At 40.8% G+C, this 12,984-nt stretch overlaps 1 protein-coding gene across 2 annotated transcripts in view; it reads right to left on the bottom strand.

Annotated features, from left to right (window-relative positions):
* Positions 1-3,201: 3,201 nt before the first annotated feature.
* IPO5 (importin 5) overlaps positions 3,202-12,984 on the bottom strand; it is a gene marked incomplete at its 5' end in the record, with an annotated part of 37,057 nt that continues 27,274 nt past the window's right edge. For both annotated transcript variants that reach the window (XM_083610497.1, XM_083610498.1), the window contains 5 exons: positions 3,202-3,931; positions 5,676-5,817; positions 7,232-7,460; positions 7,638-7,857; positions 8,457-8,579. In XM_083610497.1, coding sequence (XP_083466623.1) covers positions 3,845-3,931; positions 5,676-5,817; positions 7,232-7,460; positions 7,638-7,857; positions 8,457-8,579 — 801 coding nt within the window. In that variant the 3' untranslated portion in view covers positions 3,202-3,844. The remainder of the gene's footprint in view (positions 3,932-5,675; positions 5,818-7,231; positions 7,461-7,637; positions 7,858-8,456; positions 8,580-12,984) is intronic.

Genomic DNA, 12,984 nt, shown 5'->3' with positions numbered 1-12,984 from the left:
GAATGGCGGTATAAAGGTAAAGGTACCCCTGACCATTAGGTCCAGTCGTGGCCGACTCTGGGGTTGCGGTGCTCATCTCGCTTTATTGGCCGAGGGAGCCGGCGTACAGCTTCCGGGTCATGTGGCCAGCAGGACTAAGCCACTTCTGGCGAACCAGAGCAGCGCACGGAAACACCGTTTACCTTCCCGCCGGAGTGGTACCTATTTATCTACTTGCACTTGGATATGCTTTCGAACTGCTAGGTTGGCTGGAGCAGGGACCGAGCAATGGGAGCTCACTCCGTTGCGGGGATTCGAACCGCCGACCTTCTGATCAGCAAGTCCTAGGCTCTGTGGTTTAATCCACAGCGCCACCCACGTCCCTGTATATTTACTATATAAATATAGTAAATAAGTGAAAAAAAACTTTAGCTTCCACCTTCTGAAAAAGGTTTCCCCTTTCAGAGCCAGAGAAAGATGCTTTCGCAATGGTAAGGTGCACAACTTTTTCTCCTGCCAGAACTCATGGCAACTCAGTTCCGGCCCCTCTCAGGTGGGCACCACTGCCATTCAGGGTCCCTTCCAACTCTACAGTGCTATGATTCTATGATTTATAAGAGAACAAAGGAGATGTTCATGGTGAGTTCTGGCACCCCTTTTTCTAGAAAAATAGCACTGGTAAGGTGATATTGCTTTCTTCCTCCTCCTCCTCCCAGCAGAGTGTAGCGAATGGGCTTTCTATTCTCAGGGATGATGGACACGTGTTTTTCCCACAAGATAGGGCCCAGCTGCTGTACTTTACCCCCCAAATGCAGTGTCTGTTATTTGTGCTTATAGGCAAAGGTAAAGAAACAAGGTATACTTGCTGACAAAACTGGAATGAACTAGGGCAGTTCCCATTCCTGCTGACTGCAAATATTGATATAGCTGCGCCCCATTTTCGCTCCCCTCATGCTACAGGGTGAAGACATATTGGTGGAAATCATCTGTGGAAGAAATATTCTCAAACAAGATAATTATTCCTTTACCAAATTCCTGTTTTCCATATCTGATCACAGTATTGGCTATGCATGTTCCTATTTAAGGTGTACCTTTCTAAAATTGCCTCCCTCTAGTGGCAAGAAAAGATACAACGGAAACGTCTTTAATTTCAACAGTTTTTAAGACTAGTACAATTTCACAAGCAATTTCACAGCTGGATATTTTTCAGGTATTGCTTATTAACCATCCATTTATCACATTGACTGTTTTGAAAACATGTGCTAGGATGGCCTATTTTTATTGATCAGAATAGCCTTTGGAAGAAAAAAAAGAGCTTCAAAATCAGAAATGATTACCATTATATGGTACATACAGCATTATGAACATGGATATTTGGATCAGAGAATGCTACATTGAAAGAGTCTCCTCACATTATTCAATCCTTGTATATATTGGGTCAGGCTTATTTGTGTTGTGTTTTGAGCAATTCAAGGTGTTTCACTCAGCGTTCCATTCAAGTCAAAATTGGGAAAAGGTGCTTCACCGTGAATTTGTATTGTGAGCCAGGGAGAGAATGCATGTACCAGAACATGGGAGTTGCATGAAAGTACAGGAACTTGAGGATCATTTTGAAAATTTTGAAGAAACTATGATAAGTTATAAAACACACAAAAAGCAGGACAGCACCATGACACTTCCTTCTGAACCTATAGCAGACAGATTTTCAAGACTCCAGATTATGCTCCAAGTAGACAGCATAGAATATTTAAATGCTTTGTTGTGGACCAATATTTTTGCAGTGAGATTTAAGTGCAATATTAAAGAACAGGGTTCAAATATAATATGGCAAATAATATGACAATTTCTGCAACCTTTTCCCATATAACTTTGGGTAGTCATTTTTAGTGAAAGAAAATCATAATGCTGAAGCAAGCCATAGCTATGATATTCTTGCTTCCTGTGTAGTCCCAACATTTAAGATGACAGACAGTGCTGATCATAGTGGTACTTTGTGCCATAAAGAATCAATCCATTTTCATCCCTATAACTTAATCTTAATCTGCAGGAGCATTTGAGCAGAAGTATGGATATAAAGATTTCTGTATGGTGTAAAATACAGACAAATCCACTGTTGTAGCCATTATCAGAAGAGCCTAGCAGTACTGTCTATTCCAGAGAGGAATGAATGAGAGGGGGGTTGAACCACCCAAAGCTCAGTATTTCATGTGTTTAGCTCAATTCTGGAAGTTTTAGTGACATTACAATGCAATATGCATGGCTCCATGAAGGAGCTGGCATGAAGGCAAATAGTAGCTATCACATATATATACCAAGTGGAAACAGCCTGAAGAAACTATGGAGGAGAGATGCTCAAAATGAACAATTATTTTAAAATATAGTCCAAAACAGAAGATGGAGGTGGAACTTGTTTCTTTTGTTAGAAATAAGCCTTTTCCTTCCTCAAAAGCACAGGGATTAAATAGAAACCTTTCTCTTTCATCATGGTACCAGATGATTAACCATGAACTAGAAAAGTCCATTCTTCAGGCCTTGACAAAAACAAGTACTGTGGATTTTTTTTAACTTAAAATATATTGTGGCATGAGTTTTTGTAGGTCAGACACAAGATCTAGACACACCTTCTAGATTCTATGTTACTGTAGTCCCTTTATGCAGTGTTTCAGCTTTTCAGTTTCAGTTGTCAAAGTCAGATTGAGTTCATTTACAGTGCAATCATGTGTGCTTACTTAGAAGTCCTAGTGGTTTTGAGTCAAGCATAGCTCTTTCCTGTTCCTTGGGACACCATAGAACAAAATCAAATACTTAAACACTGAAGATCTCATATTAAAAAGGCCCATAATGAAGCACTACACAGAACAGTGCTTAAGTCACATCCCCCCTATCAAAATATGTTACCAATTCCATTTTGAAATGAAGCCTTGTATGTGTGCCGATTTACAAAGACCGGGCAATTCTATTCAGCGATCATTCTGTTGCTAAAATGCACATCTCACAAAATATGGAATCAGGTCAAAACAAGCAAACAGAAAGACATATGGAGAACATGAAAGTACCCTAAGAAGTGGATTCTTAAATCTCTACACACGGAAATACGAAGACTGAAAAAACATGATTACAGACCAAGCATTCTGAGCGTGACATGTTGCACTTGGAAAAGTAAACAATTATTTCCACTGAAGGCAAACAAGAGACCACACAGCACTGGACTGTTACACAAGCTTTGATTGTATTTCAATGTCATTTATTGAAGGAGTGGATGAGATACTGTCAGACATGCCAAAGACACTTCACATTCAAGGGCTGAGAGCTCAATGGCTTTCTTCATTGAGTCGCTACACAAGCCTGTTTCAGAGAACTGAATGCGATATCGATGAAGTCTTCATGCTCGATGTTGCCGTCAGTTTATAGTCTCTTAATCTACTTGGTTTGGTGGGCAGAAGGGTGTTTTCTACCCTACAAAAATACTCACACTCCAATACATGTTAACACTAGAGGGTAAAAATGCCTGTAATCTGTTATAATGGGTGTCTACTGAATACCTGGTCTTAAAAGCTGTCTTAATTAAGTTTATGCTTAATGGAAATTCAACTTGTTTCCCTTTCACCATCATGTGGTTGGTTCATACCATTAGAAAAATACTCTTCAGTGCTACTGCAGGTTTTACAGGGAGCTCCTTCAGTGCTGATGGGTAGAAATTCATTGCAACACCATTTGAAACCGTTTCTTCCTGCTGCCACTGCTTGTAGGTTGCAGAATGGCCTACATGCACTACAGTTTTCTCTCTTAAAAACAAAACAAAGAAACCTAAACCGAAGGGTAAATGTTTATTTGGAGTTTTCTTGTGGATGATAATTAAGGCCCTTTACGCAGAGTTCAGCAGCTCCTGTATGGCTGCCTGCTGTTCTGCATTGAGCTGAGATATGCATTCTGTCCACAAACCTCCAGAAGTCTACAGAATGAAGGAAAAATAGGGGGTAAGTTCAACATGCATATTAATAAGTACCCAATAGGAGCTTTAGAAGACACCCCTGCACACAAAATCTTTCCCACTCTTAAAAACCGTCAACTTCATTTTGCTAAGTGTGCTCAGGTGTGTAAAGGTAAGACAACATTAAAGTTTAAAATGAGTGGACTGGAACACAACAGGTAAAAAGTACTAAATACAGCTAAAATAATAAGCATTGCTAACATTCTTTTAGAGATTCACGTTTTCTGGAGCAGGAACGAGAATCAGAGGCTCTCTAGAAGATGTTACTGGATTTCAGATTCCATTAATACCAGCCAGCATGCCCAGTAGTTAAGGAGCATGCGAGTTGGAATTCAACAACATCTGGAGGGCCACAGATTCCCCATCTCTGTTCTAGAGAAAGTATATGGTGATTCTTAGACACAAGACTGGAAAGACAAGGAATAAATTAACCAGGGTAAGAAGGACAAAACCACAGCAAAAATGTGGCAAGCTACTTTACAGAACCTCCCCTTCCTTTGGTTTTTGCTGAATCACAAGATCTGAAATCTTATTTGTCTTGTTTATCTTCTCCCAGCAGAGTAGATTATGCTTTATAACTCTACTAAGACGTGTGCATTCCTTCTACTATTTGTAAATTGTGTTTATATGCCACACAAATCTGAGCAAGCTCTGGGCCACTGGACGGTGGCTATCATTCAAAATGAAATGTCTTCCAGTCAGAGATACAGCCACATTTGAGGGAAATGTTACAATTCTGACAAGTGACAAAATAACGTCACACATCAGCCTGGTTTGCATGTCATGGGAAGCTGGCATATGGCTTACCATGACAGCTTGCCATCTGCTTTGCTCCTCTCTGAACTTTTTGGGTTAGTGCAAAGCAGCAGCTAAGTCAAGGTTTGGCTTAGCATATCATCCCAGTTTACAATTGTGGTTATTATTATTATTAATTATCCACATTTCACTCTTAGGGTCCCTTGGCAAGGTCACAACATTAAAACACAATATTCAAAAGAGTTTAAAACAACTTAGTCACAAAAATAAGGTGGGTTTTAAAATTTCACCCCCAAGTGTCGAATGCCAAGGTAAAGAAGTGTGTCATTAATAATAATAATAATAATAATAATAAAATAATAATATATAAATATACCCCACTCATCTGACTGGGTTTCCCCAGCCACTCTGGGCAGCTCCCAAAAGAATATTAAAACACGATAAAAAATCAAACATTAAAAGCTTCCCTAAACAGGGCTGCCCTCAGATGTCTTCTAAAAGTCAGATAGTTGTTTATTTCTTTGACATCTGATAGGAGGGTGTTCCACAGGGAGGGTGCCACTACCAAGAAGACCCTCTGCCTGGTTCCCTGTAACTTGGCTTCTCGCAGTGAGGGAACCGCCAGAAGGCCCTCGGAGCTGGACCTCAGTGTCCGGGCTGAGCGATGGGGGTGGAGACGCTCCTTCAGGTATACTGGTCCAAGGCAGTTTAGGGCTTTAAAGGTCAGCACCAACACTTTGAATTGTGGTTGGAAACATATGAGCTCTTTGTTAAGATCTCTCCTCTTAAAGCACGACCTATAATCACAGGAGAAACCCTGACATACTTGCTGTACTGGAGAGGAGCAAAGCACCTGTGATCTCCTTAACAGCTCACACATTTATGCTAACCAAGGTTTGGACTGGCGAGATGTGAAAATGCAGACATGAAAATATTAATTTGCATTTACCTGCACTTGCCGAACTACGTTAGCCAGTCGTTTGGTGCATGGATCTCCACGCTTCATAGCTTCGTTCATTTCACCATCCGCAATTATACTGAATATTTTGGGCAGATTAGAATTGTTGGGGCCCAAAACAATGGGATGATTACTGTTGGGAAGGCAAAAGAAAATTAAAATTAGCTAGCATTAACACTATAAAGGTTTCTAGCTACATAACACAACAACTTTAATGCAGAGTATTATATTAAAATTCCAGGTTGCCATTATTGGTGTCCTAAATATTTTGTGTTCTTCCCTCCTCCTTTTTCTGCTTCTGTCTTATTTTCTAGCACACCCTGGAATCTCCCTAGTTTGCCCTTCCTTTTTTCCTAGCAACCAGAAAGCATCTTTTTTGTGGTGGGCTCATCTGAGATCAGGTACTCCCTAGGAGTTATTTTCTGCAGATGCTGCAACGCAGTAAGTGCAGGTGGATGTTATTTTCTAAACATATTCAGGATTTTGATCTCTGGATGAAGGAAATTAACTAATCTAAACTGGATTAACTAAATTTCATCTACCTTATTAGGACTACCAAAACAGTGTAATAAATGTGCAATAAAAATCTGAGGCAGGTTTGTTCCCTTTGATATCCAGCAACACATTAAACTATCACTCTCTACAGATGTTACATAAGGATCTACCATGTTGTGCTAATATTGATTACACGGCATACACACACAACATAAACTCAAGATAAGATATATGTAATATGTTGTGTGTGCAATTATTAACCTGGTAACAGGGTCAAATATGTTAATTGGCAGTTATTTGTTGCTTATTTTTTTAACAGTAACTTTATGTGAAGCCCCTCTAGGAAACTCTTTTCTGCTGTACATTTTTAAACTTTAAAAAAGGTGTCAATGTTAACATACAATTATTGTGTTATCACGGGCCAAACAAAGACACGAGTGGAACTCTCATCCCTTTATTTTGCAACTGTGGCACTGAGGAAGTTAATCCTTTTCCTTATGGGTACACCATGGCATCTATTTGCCAAATAGAACAAGAGGTGGGCAGTATAATTATTAATCTCCATTGCCTCGACTTGTTTGATACTTTTAATCAATGGGTGTTCACTTTTTTTAAAAAAAGTTTGAGATAATACATGAGGGTTAAAACTGCAGACACTGTATCAAGGGTTGTTTCATTTTCACATTTGAGGAGTACAGTTGTACCTTGGTTCTCAAACGGCTTAGTGGCCGAACAAATCGGCTCCCGAATGCCACAAACCCGGAAGTAAGTGTTCCAGAAGCTGAACGCCCGGCGCAGCTTCCGCTTGAGTGCAGGAAGTTCCTGCAGCTAATTGGAAGCTGCGCCTTGGTTTTCAAACTGTTTTGGGAGTCGAATGGACTCCCGGAACCGATTAAGTTTGAGAACCAAGGTACCGCTGTATATGGAAACTGAAATAAAATCTAAAAATGTAATGCCTAAAAATTAAAATCATGGCCAAATGTTACACTTCACGCACACACATGTAGAAATCAGTCTTAACCTTTATGGCTCAAGCAGCATTTTCTTCTTACCTCTCTATTAGGTCGCACAAATAATTGAAAGTATGAACAGCTTCTTCTTTGTCTTCATGCAGTGGCAGCCATGATAACCAATGAGGCAGCACTTCTTCAACATTTATACAGTCAGGCTTAAACTTCATGATCTTCCCAACTGCTGAAATGCAGTTTTCTGTTGCGTTGATATTTTCTTTGGTTTTGGCATCTGCTGATTGAATAACTCTCACCAGCAATGGAAGGGCCTCTGGTAATGCCAATATTTTTTTGGTGGGGAAAAAACACACACTGCATTATATACTTGAATTTTTTGGCAAAATTACACTTTCAAGTAGAGCTGTCAAACTGGCAGCCTACAGGCCTGAACAGAAGGTCACATATGCAAAAGATAAAATATGTGCCAGATAAATAGCATGTAAGATACCTGTGCAGAAAGGCCGATAATTGTCCCCGCCAAATTGTGCCATGACGCCAATACCATATGCAGCTGCTTGTCTAACCTCTGGGCTGTTGTCACATATTGACTGTAGCATTGGTCTCAAGAAGTATTCTGCATATTTGAATGAGGATGGGCTGCAGTGTTCTATGACATCATCAAAAATGCATAAACCCCACTGCCTGTCTGGCCATGGCCTATGTGGGCACTGTAAAGGGGAAAAAAACCACATAATCAGCATTCCTTCCACCTATTTGAAGGTTGTCCCTTGTCCTCCCACCTCATTACATCTAGAACTTCTTTAGAAACCCAGATTGCCCTAGATTCCTAACCTACCAATATTGTATGCCCAGCCCTAAAGCCTTGAAGAGGTTTCATATACATAATTACATATACATATTACGGGGTCCATCACCCTACATCAGTTAGATAATTAATTGCTTCTTAAGAAAAACAAAAGTACCATCTCACTGTAAATATGCCAGCACTATTTACAAAACAAAAGCCTATCTTCACTGCTCCAAGTTACTCTTTACCCTTAGTATTTTCCTATTCCTCCAATATTCCTCTTGTTGCAGTGTTTATGTCTCTGTGCAAATGTATATACCAGCATTACATTTAGTGTCAAGGGAAAAGCTGCACAGAATTATAGCCAATAAGCTATTGAAATAATTTCTTATAAATGTTGCACCTAAGCATCATTGTACAAGGAGACTTCCCTGACCCATCCTCCCATAGCTGACAATATTAATTTGAGGGTCCTCTGTGCCATTCCAAATAAGCCTTGAGGAGCTCCAGGATACTTACAATTAAGTTGACAATTTGTGGTAGCAGCTGTTCAAACCATGGTAACACCTTTGACTTGTAGCTGCTGAATATCGAGTGCAAAATATCTGACACTTTAGTCAGAATGTAGACATCGCTGTCGTGCTGATAAAGGGGGGAAAAGCAATGGAATCAGTATCTACCATTTTGGATGATGTTGAATGATGGATCTTAACATTTTTACAGTTTCAGGGTGGTATGCAATGCTGTCTGCCCACTTACACAATGGGACTTCTGCAGATCCCTGCAGCTCCACAGGGTCCCCCTTCCCCCAAATATCTGCTTGAAGGTTCATCTACTTGATGGAGCAGATTAGGGGGCTGTAGGGGGAGGTGAGGAAGAAGCCCTGTTGCATGGCCACATGCCTGGTCATGCTATGCTGGCTCTCACCATCAGACTAGAACTAACTTGGTATTTTCCTAGCAATGACATCTTATGGAAATGGCAGGGAGATGAGAATATTCTAGGCTAAAAGGTATTATATCACTCATTTTATCTAGGTCAGTGTTAGCTTTTTCTTCTTCTCTCCCACCCTCAACAGACCCTGTTTCTCACAGTTAGCACTATTTGCTAAAGCCCTTTTCCCCACTCACACAGCTACTTCCTATAGCCAGCCATCTGCATTTTCCTACACTGAAGCCCAAGCCCAAGATGTTTGCTTTCCTTGCTTCCACAAGGGGTCGCTGGGCTTCTACAAATGCTTAAACTGCAATAGAGTAAGCTGTACTCCAAAGAATGGTTATTGGTATAATCTTGCCAAATGGGAAGGAAGATCTTGCTACACATCAGGTGCAATTGTGAAAAAGTGTCATCTGTATTCACCCTTCCTCCCCTCACATTAAAATAACTGCCTTTTCCTTGGTCATCTCACCAATTCTTTTCAATCCCAGTGCATGGCTCGGAGGCGAAGAACACATCTATTGTAACCAACAATATGCATACTCATGAACCAGCCAGGACCTGAAATTCAGTGACTGCTTATATAGTAATACTAATACTTTAGAACTGACTGCTTTGATTCCAATACCCACTGCTAATTAAGACCAGTTAGGCTTCTATGGAAGCCGCCCAGAGTGGCTGGGGAAACCCAGCCAGATGGGCGGGGTACAAATAATAAATTATTATTATTATTATTATTTCCATGAACAAATAAAAGTATCTACCTCAGTTTGTCCAAACATGAGAAGAATTTAAACTACAGCTGAATATTAATCTTGCAGAATGCTTGCCCAAAATGTGACTAAGTATCCTTCTTTGAAATGAGCTGAATGTCTATCCAATGAACTTTCCAGACCTCAGTGAAGGCTTGACCAGTGTAAAGGAAGGCTGATGGTACTTGTCCGGGTTTTTTAAGGTTTGTGACTCGAACCCTAGCCCTTCCAGTACAGACAGTCCCTCGTCCATCAGAAGAAAATGGGGGAAAGGGGAACAGCCCTTAGAAAGAAAAGGCCAGGACAGCTCCTACCAGCAGCTTTACATTGGAAACCAATGAAATGAAGAAAAAGAAAACAGCCAAATGGATATTCACTTGGGAATTTCTTTCAGAGACCACTCTGCAAGATGGGTTATACTCCTATCAAAGATGTTTATTATTTTGCATTTACACACTAGTGTGCTAACGTTTTGAAATACTAAAAAACTGATCAAGACTGCATCTAACACCTGCTTTGGAAGAACTCACCTGGAAAACACTGGGTTAACTCTGCCCCATTAGGTAAAGGGACCCCTGACCATTAGGTCCAGTCATGATCGTCTCTGGGGTTGCGGCGCTCATCTCACTTTATTGGCCGAGGGAGCTGGCATACAGCTTCTGGGTCATGTGGCCAGCATGACTAAGTCGCTTTTGGCCAACCAGAGCAGCGCAGGAGCAGGGACCGAGCAACGGGAACTCACCCCGTCACAGGGATTCGAACCACTGACCTTCTGATCGGCAAGTCCTAGGCTCTGTGGTTTAACCCACAGCGACACCCGCGTCCCATCCCCCCCTTTACATAACCCCAATCCCAGTTCAGCTAAGAAATCTGTAGAACCACCGATTGAGGCAGAACAGCACAAGCTGCCCCCTCACCCAAAAGCAGTGCCATTACTGTACCCTTTCACGACAACTCCCTGGGCCACGGAAAACAAAGACCCAACAAGTGCTTTTTGGAAGGGAATAAACGTACCTTGACAAAATCAAGGCAAGCATTATGAAGGAGAGCCCTGCAGATATTGTGCACAGACTTAAACTTGGAAATAAATATCATGGTCCTAGGCATGCCTTAATCCACCATGATAAAGATATCAACGTATCTGTCATATTAATCCACAACAGGAAAGTAATTCAATATCTGATCTGAAACAACTTGTCATGGACTTCCAGCACAACCTTATGCATGCTTACTCAGAAGTAAACCCTACATCTTACTAAGAAGTCCCCTACAATAGTTGCTGTTGGCAGGCCTGCAGGGGCAGTATTTGCCTGATGAGGCTATGTCATACAAACCTGGTTTCTAAGACTGCTTACAGCAATGTATAATAAAATCTAAATGTAATATTTTAATGGATACCAGATAGTTGCCACAAAGATGGAGATGCTGTGACCGCTGGCAGATAGCAAGCAAATTTGTGGTTGCCAGATCCAGAATCTCATCCTTGACATGCATCCCAAGGCGAGGGATAATACCCCTCTCCCTCACTGTTACATTTCAAGATGGAGAGGCAATGCACCCTGATAGCCTAACCCAATTACAGGGACATTCATCCGTTCAAAGCTAGAGAGGAGTTTTGGGCCGTATCTTGGTGCAGAGGCGTTCCAAAGTGCATCAGAAACACAGCAACTCCCCAGGAAGGATGGGCTTTATTAATTTGTGTCTCTTGAGGCAAAAACAAGCTATGCTTCTTTCAACCTTGAAGTCACTGGAATTGTGCAGCACTTTGGAAGTGCTTTGAGTGCTTCCAGGGTGCTGCGCCAACAGTGGGGATGATCCCCATCCCTATTCTCCAGCTCTTGAAACTGGGAAAAAGCCTGGTGCCTATCACCCTTGCCAGATGATAGTACAATGCTTGCCATGACAAGTGGAATTGTGGCCAATGGAAGCTAAGGCTCAGAAAAAGTCCAACATGGAGGCCAAATGGCCAAAATATTGGGAAATTCTGGAGCAAGAAGGTGACAAATCGAAGTTGCAGAGTTTCGAGAAACTAAAAGATAAAGTGCGAGATTGGCTTCATTACTATCAAATAAGAGAGGCCTATAATTTGGATAAAAAAATTGGTTTCCAGGTGGAAAAATCAAAGTTGGAAATAGAATTGCTAGAACCGAAAATTAAGATTTTGTCAATAATGTATAACTTGCTGTTAAAATGGAATACACAGGATGAAACGGTCAAATCAGCTATGATCAAATGGGCGCAAGACGTAGGTCATAATATTATGTTTGCTGACTGGGAACAGTTGTGGACCACCGGTATGAAGTTTACGGCATGTAATGCCTTAAAGGAGAATATTATGAAAATGATATACACGTGGTACATGACACCAGTCAAGCTTGCAAAAATATATCATTTGCCTGATAATAAATGTTGGAAATGTAAGGAGGTTGAAGGTACATTCTTTCACCTTTGGTGGACGTGCCCAAAGGTTAAGGCTTACTGGGAAATGATCTATAATGAACTGAAGAAGGTATTTAAATTTACCTTTCCTAAGAAACCAGAGGCCTTCCTTTTGGGCATAGTCGGCCAATTGGTGCCAAAGAAAGACAGAACATTTTTTATGTACGCAACAACAGCAGCAAGAATACTTCTCGCTAAATATTGGAAGACACAAGATTTGCCCACCGTGGAAGAATGGCAGATGCAAGTGATAGACTATATGGAGATGGCAGAAATGACCGGCAGAATTCGAGACCTGGGAGAAGAGTTGATGGAAGAGGACTGGAAAAAGTTCAAGGATTATCTACAGAAATATAGTAAATTGTTTGAATGCTAAAATGATGTGGGATGTAAAGGTAACACGGCATTTGGGATATGGTTAAAAGAGGTATGAAAAAAAAAAGGATCTAAAAAAGAGGGGAAATTAGAGATATAACAAGTGGGAGTACACAAATATAAATGAGATGTGAAAGAGGGTTAGAATTTGCTGAATTTGACGGAATAAAGAGGAACACAAAAAAGGGAGATGTGAGGAGGTCAGGAAAGAGGGATATAGAACCTTGAAATTTAAAAGTGGATTTTTTTTCTTTTTCTTTTTTTATTAAGTGTGTATTCTTTGTTTTTTGTGTTGATATGTATTTGTTTGATTTTTATGTGTTGTAAAATCCTAATAAACATTTATTAAAAAAAAAAAAAGACAAGTGGAATTGTGGAACCCTGGGCACCAGTTCTCCAGGACTGGGCCCCAAGGAACAGTATCAGGAAGAGAAGGCCATGTTCATGTGTGTGGTTGTGTACGGTCAATTTCCTGTCGTAAGATCAGTAAGCACTGGCTCCATCAAGTCAGGGCCAGTCCTACATTGTTCCCAACATGATCTGGA

This window comes from Podarcis filfolensis (assembly GCF_964270895.1).
Source record: "Podarcis filfolensis genome assembly, chromosome: 4".
Lineage (NCBI taxonomy): Eukaryota > Metazoa > Chordata > Lepidosauria > Squamata > Lacertidae > Podarcis > Podarcis filfolensis.
This window is presented reverse-complemented; position numbering and strand designations above follow the sequence as displayed.